This window comes from Amblyomma maculatum, chromosome 5 (genome assembly GCF_055883805.1).
Source record: "Amblyomma maculatum isolate TAMU_Amacu chromosome 5, ASM5588380v1, whole genome shotgun sequence".
NCBI classification, from domain to species: domain Eukaryota; kingdom Metazoa; phylum Arthropoda; class Arachnida; order Ixodida; family Ixodidae; genus Amblyomma; species Amblyomma maculatum.
In genome coordinates this window covers 46774906-46801152 of record NC_139348.1, presented here as the reverse complement: position 1 = coordinate 46801152, position 26247 = coordinate 46774906, and the positions used below count along the sequence as shown (strand labels likewise).

The following is a 26247-nucleotide window of genomic DNA, read 5'->3' as shown; positions in this document are numbered from 1 at the left end:
CAATTTTCACCTCTTTTTGGCCATTTCGAGGCTCCCGTGGCGTTTTAAAAGTCGATTTAATCGTATTTCCCGACCGAATTCAGTGTTGATATTTTGAAGGCTAGTGCTCAAGGGTACAAACATTCCGAAAATGCGTTTTTCTCAAAATCAATTTTTCGCCCATTTTTGACCAGTTTAACGCCCGTATTCACAAATGCGCCTCGACTCGACGCTCCACCTCCACTCCGTGGAGGAGAGATATCAGCCGCTCCTCCACTCAAGAGGCATTTCGGTTTCAAGAACCCCGCTCGGCTTTCACTCCGACGAGGCGCCCTCGAGAAACCATCCTCCACTCCACCTCCATCGAGCTGGCGAAAAGGAAGTATGGAGACGAGATTAAGAGCAAATTTTTTCGTACAAACTGTGTGCTGTCATGTGTAACATGCGCAATTTCTAGCAAGGCGTGCTTCTGAATTAACTTCTGAAGGAAGATCGACGGTTACAATAGAAAAAACGCGCTTTCCGCACTGCGAGTAATGGCGCGGCCGGAAACGCGTTCGCATCTGGCAACACTCGCGCGAACAACATGCGCGAAACATCTGCGAGGGGCCAGCGGCGGATGCGCTGTAAAGTCGTCTGCTGCCAGTGCTTCTCGGCGCTTTGTAATGCTTGGACAAGCAAGCAAGGCATTCAAAGGCGTACTTGCTACGGCGCTTCTTTTCTGCGTACGTCTCAAAAAAAGAAAGAAAGAAAGAAAGAAAGAAAGAAAGAAAGAAAGAAAGAAGAAAAAAAAAAACGCTGGTCGGTCTCGGCCAAGCAGTCGCGACTGCGTTTCATTAGCCGACGCCTTGGGCGGCATGCCCACAGCTCTCGCGCGGCACTTTCGGGGACCAATAAGTCTTCTTCCTATCTGACAAGTTTCTTCATTTTTTAGCGCTGTTTCGTTTCAGAGGTTCGGCTAGCAGCGACTCTGTTGTGAATGGTGAAGCGAAAATAGAAAAACCTAGCAGAGCGTACACTGCTCTGTTACTTTCGGGTGGTCGCTCGTGCAACACTCCGCTGAAGCAAACGCTGCTTGCGTTTGGAAGAACAGCTGGGATCTGTATTCAGCAATGCGCAAAGCATGCCCGGAAACGCAGATTGGGGTTCGAACGCGCACCCTGAGGCGCTGGGCTACGCACTGATATGCGTACGACACAGATGGGCCGCGTACTTGGTCCGCGAGCGCCCACTTTGGTCGTCGTTCGCGCATATGGAATAGCAAAGTGATTGATAGTCTTTTTTCACTGTCCTTTGAACAGAACTGTGAGTGCAAGGAAAAGAGGGGTGCGCGGAAAGATAAGAAAGCAAAAAAAAAAAAAAATTCTACGCCATGCCGCCGAGAACCACAGCCGAAGAGTTTTGCTAGCGTAGTCGATCGCTTCGGACGTCTCTACGTCGGTGCTTTATCGAAATGTCCTCATCAGCCGAGAGCCAAAGTATTCAGCCTTCCCAAGAGGCTGCGCGGTTTATTTACACAAAGGAGGAACGCGAAGTGCTCAGAGCGCTTGTCGGGAAATATACAAGAACCATTGAAAATAAGCGCACAAATAGCGCTTCGATAGAAGCGAAAAACAAGGCATGGGAGAAGTTGTGCCTGGAGTACAACAGCCAGCCCAACATGCGGCCAAGAACTGCGAAGCAGCTGCGCAAACTATGGGATAATGAAAAGTCAAGATGGAAAAAAACTGACTCCAAGGAGAAGCGTGATCTATATGCAACTGGTAAGTACCATTTTTTACACCTTCGTAAATTTTCGACAATTCGATTTCTGTGGCCTGTGCTGAGAAACACGCGCCTGCTTGATTGCAACAATGTATGCATGCTGCATGCAGGATCCTTGACCAGGTCATTTATAATTTCCCAGTGCCGCGAACCCGTTATCATATTTGATGCATGTTTATTTTTTGTTCTATGGAGCTTGGGTAGAATATACTTTGATGCGCCAAAATTTTAAGAAAACTGCCTTCCGCTAAAAATGTTTGGTGTGTAATGGTGTGCGACTTCTGTCAGACAATTCCTAATCTCTCTCTTGTTTTTTTTTAGAATATTTGTGGGCTTAAATACAGGAATATGTATTAAGGCCAACGAATCGTTTTGAGATATTATATGGTCCACACCACTCAGAATGTGAAATATACACACCAGCTTCTCGAAGTTTAATTGCACTAACAGCAATTTTTATTGATGGCTTATTATGTTAAGCTGAAAACTATGCATATTCAAAAGGCATACATGCGGGTTGGCACACTGGGGTAGAAATTATTCCCTTTTGATCCAAACGTTGGGCATAAAGGGTCAGATCTACCCTTTCATTGACTGTGCATACATTAAGTTGTTATACATGCAGGTTTCGCATATGTACCATTTTGATTTCAGGAGGTGGATCACGAGGATGCCGTCCAATGAGCCCATCATTGGAGCTTGTAGGAGCATTGGCATCACATATGTCAACGCGGGCGGAAAATCCATACGACAGCGATGGCATTCACATGGGCGAGCCAGTTTTAGCACTTCCACCGGCTGCCATGCTCAACGCGATGGTGGACCCAGATCTTGACTGGACTGACATGCCTGGTAATTAGCCTTTTTTGTTGTTTCTACAGACTTGCAGCAATTGCTTTCAAGCATCCTTTTGAGAGACGTTGTTTTGTATAGCATGCAGAGTAATCTGTATAAAAGGCTGAAAATATATATTATACAGTTGCTTGTGCATGACAGAGCGACCTTGCGGCTGCATTCTTATGTAGCATCAGTGCAATTTTCAGGGCCATAGATCAAAGCAAAATGGCTGCATGATGACGCCAAAAAGCACCTTCATGTCATTGTTTACCTGGGATACTTGACATGCCGAATGAAATGACTCGTGTGTTCACCCTGGAGTGGCGGCCACCTTTTGCATATTCATCCCTTAATAAGCAAGACAGCATAAAGTGCAGGACGAAGAGACAAACAAAGGGAATTAACAACTCAGCTCTTTATTTCTAAAAACACAGGTGATATCGAAGAATGGATGCATCATTTTGCCTATCTATTGGCCAGTTTTCATTCAAGCTTTAATTTTATCTTTCAGCCAAGAAAAACACTATACCCTAGCATACATGACATTCATTCACTGAACAATGTTTCTATGCAGACGTCCTTAAAGATGTTGAATCAGCTGTGAATATATCCAATGATATTAAGTGATTTCATAAAGTGGTTACATCTTCGCTATTATTTTCAATACCATGTACTCACTAAATTTTTAGCACATGCCTTGCAGCTTCGCTCCTGTGATATATGATTTTGAATATCTGTGGTGTTGCTGATTGCTGCTGCTCTTTTATATTTGTTTATTAATTCATCTTTATTCAACATTTTTCTCTCATGACACAACAGAAAAAAAAATTCTAAATCAACTAACTAAAAATGATGTAAATTCCTAATGAGAACCGTTGTATTCAAAGCACGCAAAACTGCCTGCAAGTGTGAAGCTCTGCTGTGGACTTGTTTATGAGAATTGTTTCATTAACAGCTGCAGAAAGTTTTGCTAAAAAAAAAAAAAGATGCGTGGTGCTAGAGCAATATACCAGATAAGCAAACAGAGCTATCCTGCAATCACATGTCCCTTAAGCAATCTATGTATAGTATCATGCTACGATGACTAAACAGTTGTGCTGTAGCCATTCTCGAAGATCCTGGTAAAGCAATGCCTGATTTATATTCGTTCGCAGGCACAGGTAATCAACTATCAGACAGCATATATTGAATGAACAAACTTATAAAAAAGCTTCCTCTATTTTTTGCTTGCTATGCATTAAGTGAAGCTGGAAATCAGTATTTGTAATGTTTTGAAGTGTTCTTGTACTCACACTTTACTTTTTGTTGATATTTATGTGCAAGTTTGAACTCTTTTATTAGGCCCATCATGCCGAAACAGGACGCCATCCCCTGTGATGCCCATGTCACCAGCTCGAAGGCCGGAAACACCACCTTCTGCCAGTGTGGGGACCACAGGCACCAATGGGGTAACATCTGTAGAAGGCAGTCAAGCTGGGGGCCGGATTGCAGCTATAAAAAGCATGTTAGCTCCCGAGACCGAAGCCCGCTACAAAAGCTTTGAGGAAGCGGAAGAAAGAAAGCGTCAGTTACACACACTCCGAAGGAAACTGCTGCGGGGAAAATTAATAATTCAGACTCGGCAATGGAAACATGAAGATAAAAAAAACAAAATGGATCTAGAATTCGAAAGACAGAAAAGAAAAATGGAACTGGAACACCAAGAAAAAAAGAGCAAATTAGAGATTGAACTGCTCGAAATGGAGAAAAAAGTAAAGGAGCAGAAACTTGCAATGTTAGCATCACGCAGCGATTCGCAACAGCAATAATAGAGGGGCACCTATTTTTTTATGGTTCTGCATAATGATGCAAAATGAGTATTTGGAACCCGCCTTTTGTCAGTGCTCTTGATTGCTTAGGTCTTTCATAATCTTTTTTTAAATCAATGTAAAGGAATTAACATCCAGCTCTTGGATGTAGGCCTCTCTTCCACTCTGAGTGATTATTTTTATACAAATATCTAGATTACTTGCCGTAAGAATCAAGACAGGATAATTTAAATGAATGCTTCTTGTTCCCTTTCATTTCAGTTCCTCTTTGTGCCTTTCATACGTATGTTTTAAAAAGCGCCTGTCGTTTTTCATACTACTGTGTTTTTCATAATCTAATCAATTATGTGACAGATCATGTACAGCCCTTTCCTTTATTATTGTGTGGAAAACTTGATGTAAGGGTGCCACAAAATGATGAATTTGTATTGTGTATTCTAATTATTATTTTTTATATAACATTCTGCTAATAGTTTGTGAAAGTAGATATAGCATGCCAATTGGGTGTTGCAGTTCAGATATTAGCAAGCAGGAACCGTGGTAACGAGAGGAATTACAGAAGCAGCATCGGCATCATAAAAGGACGTGGGGATGGATTGGCAGAGTCTTTAAATTTTCCAAATTTTTTCATTGCATTAGCTTAAAGTAGAAAATCAAAATGTGGGTAGTATAGATTATTCAGGCTATTATTATTGGCATGATGACAGCACGGACGACACAAATGATAAGCACGACAGGGACGCGAAAATGAAGAAGTTACTGAAAGCACCTCGCGATCACACGAGCCCGTGCACGACTGCCATTGATTGTATCAACAGGTGCAGGGTGTGGCAAATGGGGTTGCTGCCTCGTCCTTTGGGGTAGATGGACAGCAGGAATGGGCACAGCAGGTGGGCAAGGTTCGTTCCGCATGCAGGCGATATTATGCAGTGCAGCACAAGCTGTGGTTATAAGTACTGAATGCTCCAACTTGTGCTGCATCCGCATGTCAAGGCATGGGAACCGCCTTTTCCACACACCGAACGCCCGCTCCACTGTATTTCTCGTTTTGATGTGGGCAGTCTGATACCTGCATAAGAAGAACAGGTCTTAAAGACATCTTAAACACAACATATGACACTGATGGATTTGAAACTCAAGAAGTAAGCTTGTTGCTGTATGTTGTTTCACAATTTTACGTACCTCGATTCTGGGCTGTTTGGGGCTCCAGGATTTGCTAGTGGTGTCATCAGGAATGACATGCAGGCATATCCTGCATCTCCGAGCAGCATTCCAGGAAGTCTCTCGGTTTCATATAGGACCCGTGCACGACTATTGTCGAAGATTCGACTGTCATGCACGGAGCCAGGCCAGCCAACAACAACGTCATAAAATTGCAGCTGGGGTCCCGTGATGGCCTAGAAAGAGAGGCAAATTTAAATAGGTTGAATAGATTGCAGCAATGAAAAAAGTAATGAGTGCTGCTAGAAGTTTCTACAAGTGCAGCATGATTGCTCCTTGTAAGAATGCACTTGAGTCATTCCAAAGTATTTCGTAAGTTATTCTTTGGTGAGATCAATTGAATTCGAAAGTGCTGAAATCTGTATAAGCATCAATACATATTGGCAATGGGCAGCAATTGATTGAAGCTGTATTTGAAATAAGAATCTAAAATTGTGATGTGCATAATTACAAACTGAAAACTCGAGTCAAGTATCAAGTATAGTTTTTGTCATTGGTGTCTACATATATAGACGTGCATGCAGAATCCTGGCATGTCAATTTTTGCATGCAGCAGAGTTTTCATGTCAACTGGGAGAATGTGATCTTTTTTCCTACACTTCTGCAATCAATGTATCATGCTGTGTGCTTCGAAATGTTAAAATTTTGGCCACATATTATTTTTCCTTCTAACATTGCCCCACCAATATGTATTTAAATGCTCAGTAAAAGTGTCTTGATGGTTCAATAAAATATGATCCAATAAATTATTGTGCGAATTTGCATGGTCGCGAGCAGCGCGCTTGCTGCTGTCACGGCCTAATATATATACTTTCATTTTATTATATCCTGTTTATTTTAGTACATCATTAATTGCCTAAGCGATGCCAGAAAGCCCGTTATTTCTGGGTCCCATTCAAATCTGACTTCAGTGCCCTAATCGGTACTACTAGTGCTGGCTGTCTGATGTCACATTATATCAACAGCTTGTAAACTGAGAGTGAAGAACGAACGCGGGTTGTAGCGCCCAACGATGAAGTGGAAGAAAAAACTAAATGAAATGCCCCCTCCCCCCCCCCCCCCCCAAAAAAAAAAAAAAAATTTTATGCCGACACATGGTTGGGGTTATTTATCTGCTCTACAGAGGAATTCATTTTTTGTGCCTTGTTCTTGCCAGCATTAACCAAGCAAACTGGCTTACTGCTGTCGCCACCGTCACCACAGAATGCGTAGAAATGCTTTTTTTTTTATTGCACTTTGACCGCCTGCGGGGAAAAAAAATGTTTTCACGCTGTTGGATTTATGCCGAATTGCAATACATATCACTGAATTGAAACTTAAAACTGAAAACAAAATCGCTGTCTGACGCTGTCCAGAATATTATGAGGAGCGGGAAATATAGAAATGAATGAAAATAGAATCAATTTGTGCTGGGGCAGCATTATGGCTGATGGTTAGCGAAATAAACTGTACATTACAAATATCGTGTCGACGCGAATGCACACAATATGCCAAATTTAACACTGCCAATTAAAATTGAACGCTCACCTGCACATTGATAGAGAAGTACCCCTTCCGGTTGCGGTAAACTTCTCCGTTGGAGCCTCCAGGGTTTTTAATGCGCACATGAGTACAGTCAATGCACCCTGTCACTCCCGGAAAGTTTGCAATTTTGTAAAAGTCTTTCATCGCGGCATCGAATTCGGAAGCCGCCTGTGGGAACTTCACCACACGAGCAAACAAGGTGCTCGCTATGAGCTCTGAAATCCGTTTGACAACGCGGCACACGGTGGGTTGTGACACATTCACTAGGTCACCAGCGACCACTTGGAACGTTCCGGCGCCGTAGAACCGGAGCGCGACCAGCAGCTGCAGCATCGGCGAGAGCGGCAGGCCACGATTGTCGGCGCTCGGCGTGAGCGGCAGCCTTGTCAAGAGGTAGGCCACGGTCTCCTTTGTGAACCGGTACCTAGAGAGGAATTCACGGTCGCTAAAATGTTCCAAAGGATTAAGTCGGTCCCGCAGGCGACGTTTTGGCACACGATGAACTTGGATGTTGCCGTGAAAGGTTTCATCAACTCGGAAAATAAAGTCTACGAAGCGCGCAAACGATGCGATGCCCGCCATGTTTACAAGTGAAGTGGCGGTCGAGGAGCGGCCAAGGTAGCGTCGTCGCCGACTCGAGATTCTCGAGAAAACTTGAGTTTTCTCCGCCGCTGGAGGAGCGATTCGAGTGGAGTTTGCTTTCTGAAACGAAAAACAGGCCTCGAGGGCCGCTTGGAGTAGAAGTTCGAGTGAAGGCGTGTTTGTGAATACGGCGGTAAGACCCGCGTCCCCCCTTAACTCCAAGGACCAAAACAAGCCGTGCTTACATGAATGCGACAGCTAGTGCATTGTACCGCACCCGGTTCCTAGCGCATCACATTCATGTAAACAGGTAATGCGCTAGGAAAGCGCATCGCATTAATCCGCCAGGCAGGACTGGATTGAGAGGTGTAAGTCGACTTTCTCCGTGCATGTAAAGCCGGTCGCATCGCATTAAGGGCAAGATGGTGGCGTTCGGCGAAGCGGCGGCCGCTTGCCTTACCACCGATTCGTTGTTGCCGCTCCACTGTGTCTCGCGTTCGCTGCAAACGAATGGTGAACGAAGCTTTTTATTTCTCTGAAGATGCTCACACCACACAATTCTGGCGACAAACCGCCTCAAATTTTAAGATAGCTTCTGGAATCTGGCAGGTGATAGGCTTAGTAAGCGTTGCTGGGCGCCATGAACAGAAAGCATGGGATATTCAAATAGCTTCGAGTTGGATAAACGAAGTCGGCAAAGTATTTAATTTCGCTTCATCCCTGTTTTTTATATTTATTACATCTTTCCTTTTATTCTGGTATGTATGAAATAAATATTAAATAATTTTGAAAGAATTGCCACCCTTGCCACTAATGCTTTCAATATGCGACACCGCGTGCTGCCACCACTGCGCTAAAGATGATGTGCTACATGTAAACGCTGTCGCATCGCATTAGCGTGAGGCGCTACGAAATGCGATGCGCTGCTGTCGCCTTCATGTAAACACGGCTGCAGAGGGAAGTGTAGATGTGGTATTGGTTCACTACCGGACGCATGGTGGAGGTCTTTGCTCCACTGTGGCCTTGGCTGAGGACCTTGAGTGTGAAACCTGTGCGAAAGAAGGGATGTGTGCAGCCTTCGAGTGGTAATCGCAGTTGTACCGGCTGCTTAACGCTTGCTCTTATAGGCACTCAGAATGCATGACTTTCTGCACCAGTGTCCATGGCATTATTTTCCCCTCCTTTTTTTAGCTTGTAGCCAAGCCAGTGCCTTGCCGTGGCTGTGACTCACACGTCGGCATACTCCCACACTTTGGATGGGACGGTTTTGAGGGAACAAGTTGACCTGTATATGCGAGCAAATACAGAACACTTAAGTCTGAGTACAGTGCAGTCCACTTATAACGATACCAGACATAGCGATATATCGCTTATAACGATCAAATTCTTGAGATTTATAATTTTTCCCATTGCCCTATGTAAAAATAAACCAGATATAACGATTGATTATTGGCGGTACATCGGATGCAACGATAGCTTTATCGCCGCCCAGTAGGCGTTTACGACGAAAATTTGACTGAATATTCAATAAAAAATAAAATATTAAAAGACAATGACGTGAAAACGTGACATATGCGGCGAAAACGGAAGAAAATGATCACTATCCATCGCAATTGCAGCCGCGCGAAGGGTGCTGCTGCAGCCGTATCGGCATTGCCATCCCCGATTCTGCGTCCGTGGACGATGGCGGCGACCAGTGACGGACGGCGCGATAGCTCACGAAATGAAATGGCAGATTTATCGGCATTTCGAGCAGGGTTTCAAGGTTGGAAGCTCCGTGAAAAAATATGGACATTCGCACTCTACGATTTTAACGATCATCAAGGTTGGGGATGTCCTTCAGTTAATCCGGTCGCTAATTGGTTTCGTGCACGCAAAAAGGACTGCCGCCAGTGTACACGCTACTGGAAACGATGCTCCCAGCGATTATCAATCTTCAGCTGCTGCTCAAGCGAGCGCGAATTTCCGACTTTTTAAGTATGCTTAAGTTATTTTATGGCTATTGATGTATACTGTAATAAAGTGTTTAGTGCTCTTTACGATGGTTAGCGTTGTTCAACCAGGTTTACTCATCGCTAGTAAGTAGGCAAGCCTGCATGCATAGGGAAATATGTGGGTGTTTTTTTTTCTCTTTCATCTGGTCCAGATATAACGATAATCGATTATAACGATCAGATTTTCAGGTTTTTCTCAATATCGTTATAAGTGGACTGCACTGTAAAACAAAATTGAGAAAGTTACAGCAGTGTTTTGTTACGTGCAGGTTTTCATTGTGCATTTTTCGTGTGAAGCTTGTGAAAAAAGGCAGTGCTGAACGGAAACCAAAATGATAAACTAATGTGACTGAAACCACCTTGTAAATGCTTTTAGTAAACCCTTTGCACGCAGAGGACCATTTCGGGATCATGCCAATTGCAGCGTGAGTCTGTTCTAATTAGCTGATGCAAGAACCATAGAATTTGAACTAGCAAGCTTCCAATGTCATAACCTTACGTGAGCATTGGTCCAGGACAGTGATGGCAGTTCGAATCATCCAGATTTCAGAATTAAGGGTGTCAAATGAATGAGTTTCACTGTAGTACTAAATGGTGCGGAGCAGCAGTGACAGTCTCATGAGCTTTCCTTTTCTTTTGGTGACACCTTTATTTTTTTGCTAGTTCTAATAATTCTTGAAAACAGCAGACATCATGTTGTTTATATTGTGTCACTTTCTGCAGTTTTGTATTATTTTTGCTCACTGGCCAATCCCCTGCCGAAACAGATCCTGTTTCCTGGAACATTGAACATGCCTTGTGAGGAATCCAACTATGTTTGGGAGTGACACTGTGTTGCACTGGCTTTGTTTCTAAAACAGTTTGGTTTGGTTTGTGGGATTTAACTCGGGCTATGAGAGACGCCGTAGTGGAAGGCTCCGGAAATTTCGACCACCTGGGGTTCTTTAACGTGCACTGACATTGCACAGCACACAGACGCCTGGCTTTACGCCTCCATCGAAAAGCGGCCACTGCAGCCGGGATTTGATCCCGCATCTGTGTGGTCCATAGTCGAGCGCCCTAACTACTGAACCAGCACGGCGAGGTTCTTTCACAATTAAAAGGGGGGATTTGGGAGCATCATATTCAGTGATATCTGATTTAATGAGCATACTTATAATTGCATCTGATGGGGTTGGGACAGGTGGGTCACCGCTGCTTGCGGCGGGGGCTAGCCTGCCACCTTGATGTTGCATCAAGGTTGTAGGGTGAAGAGGCACATGGAGGGTATAGCAGCATTTGTACTTGCTGAGCGCACTATCAGTCACTACCTTGTCCGCTCATTTTTACGTTGGAACAGAATATCAAAGGTCACTGGTGTCATCCTAGTTGCCCCAACTGCGCCAAACTGTGACAAACCGAGAAACCTGCTCCATCCTAGTGAAAAGTGGGAAGAGTGCACAAAACTACTCCGAACGCGAATTCGACGACATAGTACCCTGGCAATTCAATGAAACATTTTTTGGCTTACTCTCCTCTTTAAAAAAAAAAATTTGTCTATTGAAGCCAGCTTCAAAATTGCTTCAGATCACATTTATTCTGTGACATCACTTTTTGAACTTTTTCTAGAGCTGTGTTGGTGCCAAACGCCACTAGTTAGCCATTGTCTTTTTACCCATGACGTTGAAATTTCCTCCCTAGCGCCGCGAGGAAGGATGAGGAAACACTTGGTGCTACCATCACGGAGAGCCTGGACCGCTTCGTGCGCCATGTCTCCGACTACAAAGGGGCTGAGGTTCCTTCAAAGGAGAAGAAGTCTCAGCCAAAGCAGCCCAACAGCCAAGCGAGCAGGGGTGACGGAATCGACTTTGAGGCCGACCGTTTTGTTGAGGCACTTGGCGCCATCCTCGGTAAGCTTCTGTAGTGAAGAGGCTCGGTCGCGTCGGTAATTCATCTGAAATTGAGAAGCATAGGGTGGGAACAAAAAAAAGGAAGGAAGACAATGACAGGACAGGGCAAGCACCAACTTTCAATGCAGAGTTTATTGTGATTTGGGAGACTGTGATGTGCATACTGTATGCTCCTGATCCACAATCGAAGTTCGGGGAATGGCCTTTGTCACTACTAAACATTGCGTTAAATGTTAGCACTGGTCCTGTCTTGTCAGTGTATTCCTTTGTTGTTTCTCGAGCCTTGGTAAGCTTGGTCCTTCATAATTTTAAGTTGCAACTGTGAGTTTTGGTATTCAGATAGAAAGGAAAGATTCTTTTATTTCACTTACTGATACTGCAGTCTATGGGATTTTGGCAGGGTAGGAATGTAGCATATATAACATATAAATAAACACAGACAACAACAAAAAAGGGAATATGATAAAGTACACTGCTTAGATTGACTGCTCAAACTGCATTGTTATTCAATAAAATGTGGGACTAAAGAATGGAAAATGGGGTGTATTTGAGCTCGTAACAGAACAGACCAACATTAGCAGCAGAGACAAAGAATGCTGAGTGACTTTTTGTAGTGTTATTCCATTTTGTGGCGGTCGTAGTCAGAAATTAACCTTTAAAATGGTTGGATTTTTTTACGAGGAATGATAGCACTGTTCGCTGGTGCCTCTAGCTGCCTGGCAGTATATCAAGGGGAAAATGCAGTTAGTTACAGTTTACTACCTGATAAATGAATTTTAGTTTGGAAGCTTGATTATAAATTGTCGGTACAGGCAAATGGGGTCTTATTTATATATTCTATTACTCATGCATGGGATAAGCTATTACAAATTGGAGATAACTTGCAATGTTGAACTTATTGGGGTTCCGTAGCTTTTCAGTGCTTCGTATTTCTTTCCTTTTTTTTTTTTCTAGGTTCTTGGTTAATGCACTTGAGCCATATGGGCTGTTGTTATCTGTTGTAACTAGCAATGAGAAATTTGTTTTTATCATGCACCTGGTGCAAGATATTTGCATGCATTCTCACAATATATATAGATTCTGTATTTTCCTGTGCTACTTTTCCCCTGTTTCTGCATTTTGTGGCTGCACGAAAGCCAGTGGCAAAGGCCATTTTGTATTGGTATACAGTCAAACCCGGATATATCGAACCCGGATATATCGAATTTTGGTTATATCGAACTCACGGAATATCCTCTTGAAAATCCCATATAAAAGTATAGGAAAGCCGCGTCATATATCGAACTCAATTTCACCGGTCGTTCGATATATCGAACTCCACGCCACGCACTGGAAAGTGTGCCTTCCCCAAACACGATCGCATCACCCTCGGCCGTTTGCCACGGGATGTTCTCAAGCCACGCGCGGAAGGAATGAGAGGGGACAGTTCGGCGACGGCTGGTCTGGGGCAGCGCCGCGCCCATTCCTCAAAGGCGCGCGCATCTGCGTTATCGTTTCCCGTGCGCCAGCACGTGACGCTTGCAAGCCGTGTGCGTGAATGAACCCGGGAGAGCCGGTGGGAACGAGAGGGGAAAAACGCGATAGAGCGAAGCGCAAGGGTGTGACCATTCCTTTGCCGAGCTATCTCTCCCCTTCCTCTCTTTTTGCCTTCGTTATCAGTAGCACGCACTACGCATGCGCCAAGCCAGCTCAGTCCCTTTTCAGACATAACACGCTTTCTCCAGCGCGTGTTGCGAACCCTCTGCGCACCGCGGCTAACGTGGCTATGGCGCCAATTAGCGGCAGATCTCACTCTCTCTTCTTTTTTTTTTTTTTTTTTGCGAGAGTCGTTCATTCTTATCGTTGTGCTGTACGCGCGGCGTAGCATAAGATATGGCGGCAGCGGAAAGTTAAGAAGCGACAGTTTTTTTTTTTTTTTTCTTGCGGGAGTCGTTTCTTGCATGTATGAGTCAACGAAAGCATGCAGTCTGCTGCGATCATGACACCGGCTTTTAGCATTTAGCTATCACGCTTTCCAATTATTTTGTGGCAGTGGACTATGCCCGCCCCAAGCTCGGCGTGATAAATCGAACCAGGCTTGTGCAATCAGCCATAAGTTCGTTCCCCGCCACCGCAGGAGCTATCAAAAGATAAACACGCTGTGACGTTATCACTGCGCAGCATCTTGGCACGCTGCCAAGAAACGAGCTGTGGATGAGACGACTGAAATGGAGTGACTTGCGCCATCGACATGCAAGCGAAAACGCCTCGCCGCGGCGACACAGAAACCTTGTTTTCAGCGGCCGCGGTGGCTCGAGCGGCGAGAGGAACGCAGCTCCAACAAGTTGGAATTTTTCACTCTGTCGCTGCCGCTCGTCGCTGAGATAGCTCAATCGCTTGTGAGCAAGCTGGCCTTAACGTGTTTTTTCTTTTTTTTTCCAAATTCTCGGGTGCAAAAGTGGAGGGTGGTTTCATTATACGAGTTGGTTGATTACGCGACAAATACGGTATCGTTTTTCGCTTCGTAAGTGCCGTCCCAGGTCGATTTCTGTATATCGAATTATCGATATATCGAACTATTTCGCGATCCCCTTCGAGTTCGATATATCCGGGTTCTCCTGTAGTTTCAAAATGTAGTTTGAATGAAGTTGTGTAGTTACTGTGGATACAAGTTATCACTACACATGAAGCAGAGTGCCCAATGTAATATAGTTGACTCTCAATATCAGTGGCTCCTGGAATTTGTTTGAGTCGTGCGGAGTTCAGTTTGAGGGGTGCTTTGACATTGACAAGACCTCAGCGTTCGCGACCCAGACATTTGGACAAAAAGAGCTTGAGTTAATAGGGGCGCTTTGCAATAGTGTGGCCAATATTTTTTGTTTTTTTCCAGATTTCAAGCTTCCCCCATCAGACGATGAGTCAAGTTCCTCCATGAGCAGCTATGGAGATGAAGTTGACTCTCATGGTAAGGTTGACGAAGGAGCGAGAAAAATTTCACCTGAAGCAGCTTGTTGCCACATAGTTCCTTTGCTGTCTCTGGTTGTAGTGTAATACGCACTGCCCCTAGTTTAGTAAATCTCATAAAATTCTATGTTAAAGGTGCACTGACTAAAGCTCAATCCAAATATTTGACCCCGTAAACATAGTTTCTATGGCTCTGCTTTTGTTAACATTTTTGTGGCAGCAGTAAACACAGTTACGCTTAAGCAATTTGGATTTAAAAATCTTTCCGCCAGTTGAATCAGACTGGATGTAATTACCGAAAAACGGGGGTTGACACATTGTTTTGATGTGAATGCTGGTGTAGCACCTAGGGTCTGTGCAGAAAAGAATAGTCGTAGAAGTGTGCATTGTCGTGATGCCTCTCCTCCTCACCCCACCTCACCCCCTCCCCCCCTTCTACCCACACAGCACCAACCAAGTTTTTCCAATATTTGGTGCATGCTATATGCGAGAAAAGATGGTGTCTGCACATTGGTGCTTTGGAAGGTTGCGCCAAATGAAAATCTGAAGACCTTTATTCGTGGTTCAGCAGATTCAGCAACCAGCAGATTCTTTATTGCCTCTTCACTGCGTCATGTTCAATTGCAGCGAAAGCTACACTGCGGTAGGTTTTCGAGCCGTCGGTCTGGGACCGTGGCACTGTGGAAAACGAAGAAAAAGGAGAAGAAAAAAAGAAGATGCAAAAGAAGAAGCAAAAGAATGAAAAGAAGCAGAAGAAAAAGAAGAAGAGAAGACAGATAACTCAGTACTAGTTGGTAAAAGCGAACGTCAACAGCGAGTTGCTAGGAAGAAGGTTCGTGCAAACGTTGTGATGGTGGTGTGCTCCGGAGTTTGACATAGGGACGATGTCATACCACTATAAGTCTTCTACACACGAATGAGAATGGTCAACGACGAGAGACAAGGGGTGTTCATACGTGAAGTGATTCCCCTATGGCATTAATAAAGCTGAAACCTCTTTGCACTACATGCTCTGCCCATGCCCATTTCTTCTTACTGATTTCTACTTACTTTGACAGGTATTTACCGCGGAATTCTTAAGTTCTATTTGACCATAGCATTGACAGCGCCCTTGGGTGAAAGAGGGGAAGTGAGAGGACGACATTTCTGGCGTATTTTGAAAGGTGAACGAAGGAGTAAATAAGGGAACAAATTAAAAGGGGTTCTCGTGTTGTTTGGCTATGAAGAAATAGGAATTCTGCAGCCACTACCATTCTAATGGTAAACCGGCTCTCATATGTCTGTTTACAGTCTAGTGCCCCATGGTAATGTTTGTCTCCAGAAACGTGGCTGTTCTGTGAGGTAACCTTCTGCACAACTAGGAATCTTTAATGCCTGAATTCAGCAGTCAGTTTCCAAACACTTTGTGCTGGTATATCTATGCCTTATGACAGAAGTTGTGTCTTTACATGTAGGTATGGCTGGGATGTTACTCCGCCAGAAAAATTGTAAATGTCTAGAGTATTTTTCATTTTTAGAAGCAGCCCCGCCGCGGTGGTGCAGTGGTTAGGGTTATGTTCAGGGCGTGGGAGCCCCATGAGCAAGGAACCTCTTAATTCGGTTGCTGGGTAGAGACTGCGTTTATAGTGCCTTTGGGATAGAAGAGAAGAGAATGAAAGAAACGCGAGTTCTTGTAAAGAAAGCATTGCCTTGATCACGCACACGGTCCCAGGATGGTCGAGTTCCAAAGAAACTCGCAGCTCTGGTTTCGTTGACCCTGCTGGTCTCTCCGAAGCAGCCGGCTCACGTGTGCAAGGAGGCATTGCAACTGGAGCGGCCGTGCACATCCATTTGCTAGGCGGCGGTACAGCTGTGCGTCGGTTCGCATACACAACACCCCTTCCTCCTTAGATTGGTTCACTGTATCGGTTGGGTGGACAAAGTTCATGTTGAGGCCTTGGCGGAGCTTGATCTTGCCTGGATTCGCTTTGTTGGTTGTTGCAGGGTTGGGTTGCGCAGTCATTTTGCTGGGCCTCAGCTTCTCCATGTTCGGAGTGGGGGCCGTAGGCAGATCGTCTGCAGGCGAAATTTCTGCTGGTGTCCCGATCACGTAAGGAGCCAGCAGTGTGGATTGTTGCTCGCTTGCTGCTGGTCCGTTGCTTCATTCGTTCAGTGGTTGATCCTCTGTCGGGTAGACTTCAGCTCCTGGCTTTATGTGGTCAAGGTGCTGACGAACCGTTCCGGTTTTTGACTTGATTAACCAAAATCAATGTCCTAGTCTCTTCAGTACGGTTCCTTCTATCCAAACAGGGCTTGCTGTGAAGTTGCGGAAGAAGACCGATTTTCCTACGGCCACTCGTCTCGTAACGCTCTCGTCCGAGGTCGCCTTTTCAGCAGGTCATGGCTGAATACGTATGAGTGCCGTCGAGAGCTCGCGTCCGAAAATGAGTAAGGCTGGTGTTCTGCCTGCTGTTGCCGAAACAGTTGTCTGCTGCTTGAGCAAAAACCGAGCCAGCCCGCAAACGAATGTTCCAGATTGATCCTTGGCCAATGCTTGCTTTGTCTCATACACAGATCTCTCTGCTTGCCCATGCGTGGCCGAATGATAGCGAGCACTTGTAATGTGCGCTACACCGTTCTTCATTAGGAAGTCTTCAATTTCCATAGCTCGGGTTCCTCCTAACCACAAGTCAATTGAATGACCTTCCCCACGAAATTGCAGCCATCATCTGCCCATCCACCTTCCTAGGCAAAGTCACATCGCACTTGTCATCATGAAAATGGTTTATGCACTTATGTTAACCCCACCCCTTATGTAATAACCCCCAAAAAGGGGGTCTCTAAGGAAATAAAAATGAAATGAAATGAATGAATGAAAACTAAGGACGTGCCGTTATTCGTTACCAGCCTTTCTGGAATGCCACAGGTCGCGAACAGGCTACGCAGCTCCTCGATTAGAGTCGGTGACTGTATGTTGCGTATATAGCGCACTTGCGTCTACAACAATTAGCAGCATCCTTCCCTTCACAGGGCCAGCGAAGTCGGCATGGACTGTGTGCCATGGAGCAGTCGCACGCTTCCAATCAGGAGGTGGTGCCTTAGGCGGCGTCCTTTTATGCTGGCAGCAAGTCGCACAATTTTTCACTAGCTGCTCTATGTCGTCGTCGACACCGGGCCACCAAAAGTACCCTCGAGCGCATGCCTTCATGGCTACAATGCCCCCGTGGCCTGCATGTGCCAAGTCTAGTACGGCTTTTTTCGCTTCCGCCGGAACAACCAATCTGGTGCCGCGAATAAGGCAACCTTCCTGTAGCGAGAGCTCAGGTCCCAGCCTTGTGAAAGTAGAAAATTTCTGCCCGGGCAATCTGTGCAGATCTCCACTTGACGCAGCTCTCATTACGTGGGAGTTTTGCGAGTTGATGTGGAGACAGATTGATGCTCGGCGTGGAAACCAGCATGAGCACATCTGCAGGGGGGTGTGGCTCATCTACTTGGGCAGGCAGCTGCAGCCTGCTAAGTGCACCAGCATTTTGGTGCAGACGTCCAGGCCTGCACACCAAATCATAATCGTACGTGACCAACTTCAGACACCATCGGGTCATCCTAGGCGGAGTATCTGCGGTAATTGTCTCTTTTCTTCCATGATACTGGTGGACTGGCTTGCTGTACTCGTCTACAACAATTAGTGTTATGTTCGGGGCATGGGAGACCCGTAAGCGAGGAACCTCTCGATTCGATTGCAGGGTAAAGACTGCGTTTATTGTGCCTTTGGAAGAGGGGAGAAGAGAAAGAAAGGAAGAAACCGCTTTTAAAGAAAGCATTGCTTCTCATACCTTGGTCAGATACACGGTCTGAGGACGGTCGAGTTCCAAAGAAACACACAGCTCGGGTTCGTTGGCCCGCGCGTCGTCGTCGCGGGTAGGGGGGACCCCTGCTGGTCTCTCCGAAGTGGCCGGCTCGTGCTTGCAAGGAGGCATTGCAACTGGAGCGGCTGTGCGTCAGTTCACGTACACTGTGGGATGTTGCCCCCATAGAAACCAAGAAACGTTATTGGAAACCAAGAAAAGGTATTGGAAACAGCATGGAGGAAGGAAACAACTAAGGAGAGGCCCTTGCCGTTTCCAATGCATTGGAGGAAGTGTGGCGGAAGTGACATCAAAATTTAGGGCTAGCCAAGTCGGGTCATTAGCAACGACATCGCTGTTGCTATAAAAACTCTGGCCACTAGCAACAGCGTTGCTAGTGGCCCGAGGTACTTGAGCGTCGCGGAGAAAGAAAATGCGGAGGTTAAAGGGGGAGGAGAGGCATTGCAGCGTCCTGTCACTGTGCGGCGGCGCCGGCTTCAAAAAAGTGACGTCAGGGCCTCTTCTGAGTTGTTTCCTTCCTCCGTGGGAAACAGTGAAAATGGAGCAGAAATCCTGACGTTGGGCCTCTAATAGGTACTAGTACGTATGATGAAAATGTGGATGAAGTGAGGAAGGCAAGATGACTAGGTTATTGCTTACCTTTTTATGCACGAAATGGTATGGTGGAGGGTCACCATAGTGGAGAGCTCCACATTAATTCAGACCACATGGCGTTCTTGCAGTGTGTTCTTGACAGCGCTTAGCGGGCGTGTTTGTGTATTTTCCTCTTGACCTTGGGATCACCATCCGAGTGCCAAAGCAACTGAACCATTGCATTGGGTATCATGCATGAAACGAAAAGCAGGGTGGATGAGAGTTAAGGTAATAGCTGCATCTTCCTAGATTGCAAGGGGAAAGACGGGCAATGGGCTAAGTATTTTGTTGAAACCCTCTGACCCGACCTTTTATCTTACTCACGGTTTTCAGATCGGCTGGCAGATGTTATCAACGGCGGCAGCGAGAGCTATGACAGTGATGATGACCTGGGTGGGTCTGGTCTGGACCCCCCACACCTTGCCATGGACATGAAGAATTACATGGAGCTCATGGACCGGGAACTGGCAGGAACCAATGTTGGACTCAGCTTTGAGCGGCAGCAGCCAGCAGCCAAGTCATCGGCCAGAGACGAAGCCAACACAGACGCCGCGTCACTATCCAAGGTGAGGAGACTGCTTGTTTGTGACCTTGTTCTCTCATGCCGTGCTTTAACCCTTCTTTGTCCAAATAGGCGGCAGTTATGGCAGTCTTAAGTTTGTGTCTGAAAGGAATTATGGTAGGCGCAAATACCGTATACACGCGTGTAATGGCTGCACCCCGAACTTTAGAAAGAAAATTGGGAAAAAAAACTTTTAAAAAATTTCCCGAGTAAAAGCCGCACCATGAGTTTCAGGAAGTTGGGCAGTGCTGTCTACTGTGCGGTGCAAGAAATACGGAACGTTTTGTGGTTACTGCCGCCAGGTGGGGCCCAAAAATCAAGTGAAAGCCAAAATGAAGCGTAAGGTTAGAAGTAGAATTGCCAATAAGAATTAAGAACAAAATATTTGAGGGATAAAAAAGTCGAGCATGGGGGCAGCGGCCACCACCTCCGTTACAAAGGGGGCGCTCCTAGCCGCAGCGATGCCTGCCCGTTACAAAGGGTGAGGCCAGCAAATCCAACCCAATCCAAGTCTGTTGGCTCCTCCGTTTTACAGCCATTTCCTCGATCGCCCGAAGCATATCACGTGCGATCTCGGAATTGGAACGCATCGCTGCCCTGATTTGTTCTGCGCTCGTGAGCTGAAGATTTTCTTTTTCCTCGATGGGAAAATACGTTAGTTATACCGCTCACTTTAAGCTGAAAGTGATTCACTGCGCAAAAGAAGAAGGAAAAAGAGCGGCTGGACGAAAGTTGGCATTGACGAAAAATGTGTACGGCGATGGTGCTCCCAAGAAGATGCCCTCAGGAAAACAAATGTTCAGAGGCGCGCTTTCTGAGGGAAGCGGAGCATGTTTCTGGAAGTTGAAGACTCACTTCTCGAGTATGTGACGGAGACGCGGCGCAACGGCTTTGCTGTTTCGACTGAGATGTTGCGCATGAAAGCACTAGACATTGCACGCAGCAAGGGGATTGCGGCTACCGTGTTTAAAGCCAGCAATGGGTGGATTTCGCGCTCCATGAAGTGAAAAAACCTGTCCATTCGCCGTCGCATGACAATGTGTTAACGTCTACCCGAGGAGTATGGTGAAAAGCTTCTGCAGTTCCACAAGTTTGTTATCAGCAAGCGCAGAGTACATGAGCACCTTCTCTCTCAGATTGGTAACGCCGATCAAACCCCGGTTTGGTTTGACGCACCCCAGAATGTGACAGTCGAGGCGAAAGGGAAGAAGAGTGTGCGTGTGCTTACATCGAGGAGCAAAAGGCAGCGATGCACGGTCATGCTTTGCATCACAGCGGATGGACGAAAACTACCGCCTTACGTAGTTTTTAAGCGGAAATGTCTACCTGCGGAGAAATTTCCTGATGGCATCTTTGTTCGTGCGCAGGACAAAGGATGGATGACGGATGAGCTGGTGACAGACTGGTTGAAGTGTGTTTGGGAGAAGCGACCAGGGGCGAATCTTGCGACGCGTTCTCTACTCGTCTTAGACAGCTTCAGGGGGCACCTGACAGAGAGCATGCGGCAACAGCTCCGCGCATCTAACACGGACTTGGCCGTCATACCTGGAGGCATGACTGGCATGCTTCAGCCGCTGGACGTCTCTGTAAACCGCCCTTTTAAGTGTGGATTTCGTCGTGCGTACAGTGAGTGGATGGCAACGGCCCTCCACCAGAAGACTCCAACCGGCCGACTGAAACGGGCATCGCTTGTGGCCGTTTGCCACTGGATACTCGAAGCGTGGGCCACGGTTTCGTTCGAGACTGTGGAAAAAAGTTTCAAGGTGACAGGGATATCAAACAGGCTGGACGGTACGGAGGATGACCTCATCTGGGACAAGGACGAGTCTGAAGTCCCGATGAGTTCGGAGGAGGAGGAGGACGACAACAAGGAGTGATGTTTTGGACACAGGACGAGCCTGAAATCCTGACGAGTTTAGCGGAGGAGGACGAGGATTTTTTGACAATAATAAAGGCAGGTACCACCGCAAATAATTTTTTTCGCTGTCTTTTTTCTCATGTAATCGCCGCACCCCCTGATTTTCACCCCAATCTCGAAAAAAAAGTGCAGCTATTACACGCGTGTATACGGTTTGTGGTATTTGTGGCATTTTGGCAAGGGTTTCAAACATATGCATGCTTTTCTAACTTTGGTCTTTGATCGCATTCCAGCTTTAAGGGGGGATGCGGGGATCAGATCGCGAAAATCGCGGAAAAAATCGATTTTTGAAAAGTGCGCTTTTCGGAATCTACAACATTATTTCTATGTTGTCCTGAAATATTTCACCAAAAAACAAACTCTAAGTAGTCTAAATAAATATATTTATCGGTGCCGGCGTCGAGATATTCTTCCCGAACCGCGAAAAAGCTGCCAAGTTCACGGCATGACTGCTTGACTTTCCCGCCACGGAGCGCCGCCATTTTGGCATCGTTGGAAAGCCCGACTCTTCAGCTCTTTGTCCCTACCCCTCCCTCCCTTCTCCGCCAGCTAGCAAGCGCACAAAAAAGGAATATCCGCAAGACGGCAGCACGAAGCAGCCAATGAATACCGCGCCCCGATTGGCTCTGCGCCGCGACGTGTTGCTAGGCGCCTCCTCATTGGCTGATGCCGCGGCAATAATTGCAGCCAGCGCAAGGAGCGCCTGCTTTGTCCGCCGCTGGAAAGCAATTCTTTTTCTTGCGTTTCGAGTCTTCGACCACGTGCAATGGATCAGCGAACGTTCGAAAAGAAGTTCCGGACAAAGCATGCTTACGGGAAGCGAAAACGCAAGCCTGTTACAGCAAGGAAGAAGCGGCGATCATCAACAGGTGGTTCTACCGAGCCGAGCGTCCGTTCGGAATCGGCGGAGTACGCGCCCAACGTGCTACGCGATCTCTCTCCCAATGTGCTGTGCGATCTCATGCCGAGTCGGGCACCAGCCAGCGATTGTGAGAACAACCAACAACGTGCTGCGCTGTCGAGGCACGGGTGCAATGTTACTTCACCAGCGACGATCGACATGCCAGTGAGCGTCGCCGCACACGTGCGTCTCGCCGTGCACGGACGTGCCACTGCAAGTTCGTCGGGTGAGGCACCAGCCAGCGAAGGTGAGACGGGCCACGATTTCTCGCCGTTGAGCCGTGGGCGCAACGTTAATTCGCCAGTGAGGATCGACACGCCAGTGAATGTCACCGTATGCGAGCGTCCCGGCACAAGCTCGTCGAGCGAAGTGGTCTTGCAACAGTCATCACCGCCTGACTGCACAGTGGAGACACGTTTCCGCGATGTGTTTTTCAACTCCAAAATGTGTCCACAGCCGACAACCGCGAGTGAAGGCAATCCTATGCCATCGACGAGTTACGGTGCTCGCGGGTGCGCGCTCGCTTTCGCGGACGCGCCGGCGGCCGAGCCATCGACGAGTTACGGCGATCGCGGGTGCACGCTCGCTTCCACGGACTCGCCGGTGGCCGATCATCGCAGTGACGAATATTCATCCAGTGAACGTCGCACTATTCAAGCTCACCTCAGAACACGATTTGTGTCCGCGGAAACGGCAAAGGTGCAAGCATCGAGTGTTTGCGAATCGCTTCGCGCGGTTTCAGCTATGGAGCGCAAGTTTGCGCTGACTGACTCAAGAGAAGATGCCATTTCCGCACCTCCAGAAGAGGAATTTATGCTTGTGCAAGTAGCAGCCTTGAACTCGCTGATTAGTTCCATGCTTTGCCCAATTTGTCATCAGCCTGGCCTAACAGTGCATCGGGAAACTAAATTAGGGCTAGCTGTGAAGATGGTACTTTCGTGTATTTCCTGTGGTGCCCTCCAATCTGAATGGTCTTCACAAAGGCAGAGTGGTTCTAGAGCCTTTGATATCAACATCAGATCAATTCAAGCGATAAAGAGCATTGGTAAGGGACCAACTGCTCTCAATGACTTCTGGGCCACCATGAATGTTTCACATAGAGGATTACATCACAAAACATATGAGGAGCATCTAAAAAAAACTTTCAAGCCTGCTGCAGAAGCAGCTGCAAACAACATCTTTGCAGATGCTGTAGAGGCAGTGAGAAAGGTGTACATAGAAATGGAAACTACCTTTTCGAAGAATATTACAGTCGTGTACGATGGCACGTGGCTGACACGTGGCCACAGTTCTCACACTGGCGTAGGCTGTGTAATTGAGTTTCATACAGGGCTTGTGTTAGACTGTGTGGTTCTCTCGAACTTCTGCCTTGGGTGCAGCAGACAGCCAGCTGAAAGTGACCCCACTTATGCTGAGTGGAAGCAACAGCACCAGTGCCAGAAAAACACTGATGTGAATTCTGGACGAATGGAGGTGGAGGCTGCACTGCAGCTGTTCAGGCGCTCTTTGAGCAAGAATGATCTCCGGTACACAAACATAGTCTGTGATGGGGACAGCCGCATGTTCCGCACTCTGTGTGACGAAGAAGTTTATGGTTTTGTGCAGCTCTCCAAAGAGGACTGCATAAATCACGTGAAAAAACGGATGGGTGCTGCACTTCGCTCCCTGGTCAGCAAGGCTAAAAAAGGAGAGCCACTAGGTGGAAAGGGGGGCCTGACACAACAGCTGATGAAAAAATTGACTGACTACTATGGCCTCGCTCTGCGGAACCACTCAGAAGTTGAAGAAATGCAAAGGGCAGTAATGTCGACCTATTATCATGTGACGTCGACGGATGGTGAGCCCCATCATGAGCTGTGTCCCCCTGGCCCCCTCAGCTGGTGCAAATATCGATCAGCAGAGGCAGAAGGACAACCACCACCCCCTCACAAGTACAAGTTATCACCGAAGGTCGCTGAAGCACTTCTGCCAGTGTACCAGCGCCTCTCAGACCCTCAGTTGCTGGCCCGGTGCAGGGGAAGCAAAACTCAAAATGCGGCTGAGAGCCTCCATTCAGTGATTTGGTCACTATTATCGAAAGACCAGCATGCCTCACTGTTCGCTGTGGAAACAGCAGTGCACGAGGCGATTTTGAAGTACAACTCAGGCAATCTGAGAGCATATTCAAACCTGTGCACAACATTGGGCCTGCGCCCTGGAGCCCTTTCTCTTCAGCGGGCCGCCGAGAAAGACTCTCAGCACATTAAGAAGGCGCACAAAGCCCATCTTTTGAAAGGACAAAGGTCTAAGAAATTGCCTGCTGCCAGAGACATGAAATTTTACAGTGCAGGAGCATTTTAGACAGTGTGTGCCAGTTTGGAACTTTCGAGCTTGTTTTCTGAAAACTTCGTTTTGAACTTACCACCTTGCTTGTGGAAAGCGCAGCATCGCAATGGGTGCATGGATTTTTATCCCGTTTGTCTTGTTGTAATTGCTGAAATGTGCTTTACATCAAGACAGTCTCAGATTTGCTATTTAGGCTCACCATTTTTTTATTACACAGTAATTAGAGCATGATACCTTCTAAACATAAAGAGAAGATGTATAATAAGTCATTTAGGAAAAGAGCAGAGAAGTTTAAAAAAATTTAAGGAGAATCTTGACCTAGACCACACTTCTTAGTAACTATTAAGAACATTTACAGACCCATAGCCCATTTTGCTGTCATGCTAGGCTTTCCACGAGCAAGCAACATGTTACCAACATATAAACAATGGTAAAATAAAAACTACTGAAGCTATCACTTTGAAACTTTATACCTTTCTGTTTGATGCTATTTCAAGCCAGCCTGCCAAATTTCATCCAAAAAATAAAAAAGTTTGCTCCGATCCCCTCATCCCCCCTTAAGCTTGCTGATGTCATCGTTTTGAACAGCAATAAAGAATACAATGCATAATGCCTTCTCAAACTGCCTGCTACCTGCAGAAATAATGCGATGCAATTTAAAATGGTTCTTGTCTGTGTCACTGCTTGCATAGTAGTTATCTGTGAGAACCGAGACAGGTTGTTCATGCAAATGACTGCCAGGAAATTGACTTTTATATAAATGCTCTTTTCTAGGCGTCCTAGAGCAAAATGGTGTTAGCCATTCTGCTGTACACGTAGTGGTGAGGTATACCGTATTTTCTGCTTTATAACGTGCAATTACAAATGCTTACTCGGCCATCGCGTGCTGTATGCCTGAAAAAAAAAAAAAAAGTTGTTACATGAACGTGCAAATGGTAGGAGAAAAAAAGGTAACATTTATGCACGAAAAAACGCTCACTCAGTGAGAGCAGAAACACTTTATTATTACTCAAAGCCTTGAAGGGCTTCATCTCAGTATGCGGTCGCCGATTTCTTGCGACGTCCTCTTTGCGCTCATAATCACGGTGCTGATCGTCGCTGCGCGCGGGCGCTCTGACGCATGCAGCAAAGCACATGCAGGAAGGAGAAAACGCACAAGCAATAGCCACCAAACAATGTTGTAAATCATAACTGGAAAAGAGAGTCGGCTAGATCTGGCTTGTCTTGGCAGCATGGAAAGGGTGAGGAGCATGGATGTCGCCACCTTTTGGCCTTCTGCTAGTGAGATGGCTGTGCAATTCTAGAACACTATGATGACTTTAAATACTGTAATTGCAGGCGTTGCCAATATTACCTTACACAATAAAGTTTGCCTATGAGCATTGCACAAAAAAAAAAATGCTCATAAGATGCACCATTGTATAGGACACATTACCGAAAATATTGCAAAAAAAAAAAAAAACTCGTCTTATACACCGGAAAATATGTTAGTTGTGACTCGTTACCTTGTAGCATTTTTAGA

The 26247-nt window shown here is 46.3% G+C and overlaps 3 protein-coding genes across 3 annotated transcripts in view; all 3 read left to right on the top strand.

Moving 5' to 3' along the window:
- The window catches only part of ecd (ecdysoneless cell cycle regulator), an 84127-nt gene that overhangs the window by 49556 nt on the left and 8324 nt on the right, over positions 1–26247 (top strand). The window contains exons 10-12 of the mRNA XM_084603699.1: positions 11390–11598; positions 14468–14542; positions 19353–19585. Of these exons, the coding sequence (XP_084459825.1) occupies positions 11390–11598; positions 14468–14542; positions 19353–19585 (517 nt within the window). The remainder of the gene's footprint in view (positions 1–11389; positions 11599–14467; positions 14543–19352; positions 19586–26247) is intronic.
- Positions 1433–6343, top strand: LOC146188241 (uncharacterized). Its single transcript, XM_084603406.1, has 4 exons — positions 1433–1742; positions 2398–2595; positions 3922–4180; positions 4280–6343. The coding sequence occupies exons 1-4, from the start codon at positions 1433–1435 to the stop codon at positions 4386–4388; spliced, it is 876 nt and encodes a 291-aa protein (XP_084459532.1). The 3' UTR covers positions 4389–6343.
- LOC146188240 (uncharacterized) lies at positions 22220–25226 on the top strand. The gene has a single exon (XM_084603698.1). The coding sequence runs from the start codon at positions 22266–22268 to the stop codon at positions 24738–24740; it is 2475 nt and encodes an 824-aa protein (XP_084459824.1). The 5' UTR covers positions 22220–22265; the 3' UTR covers positions 24741–25226.

Bases quoted from the DNA above. Each gene is read 5' to 3' on its own strand.
- LOC146188240 (XM_084603698.1), top strand. From the start codon at position 22,266: ATGGATCAGCGAACGTTCGAAAAGAAGTTCCGGACAAAGCATGCTTAC.
- LOC146188241 (XM_084603406.1), top strand. From the start codon at position 1,433: ATGTCCTCATCAGCCGAGAGCCAAAGTATTCAGCCTTCCCAAGAGGCT. The intron at 2,596-3,921 runs GTAATTAGCCTT...CTCTTTTATTAG, and splicing joins TGACTGGACTGACATGCCTG to GCCCATCATGCCGAAACAGG. The intron at 4,181-4,279 runs AAAATTAATAAT...GGAACTGGAACA, and splicing joins CGAAGGAAACTGCTGCGGGG to CCAAGAAAAAAAGAGCAAAT.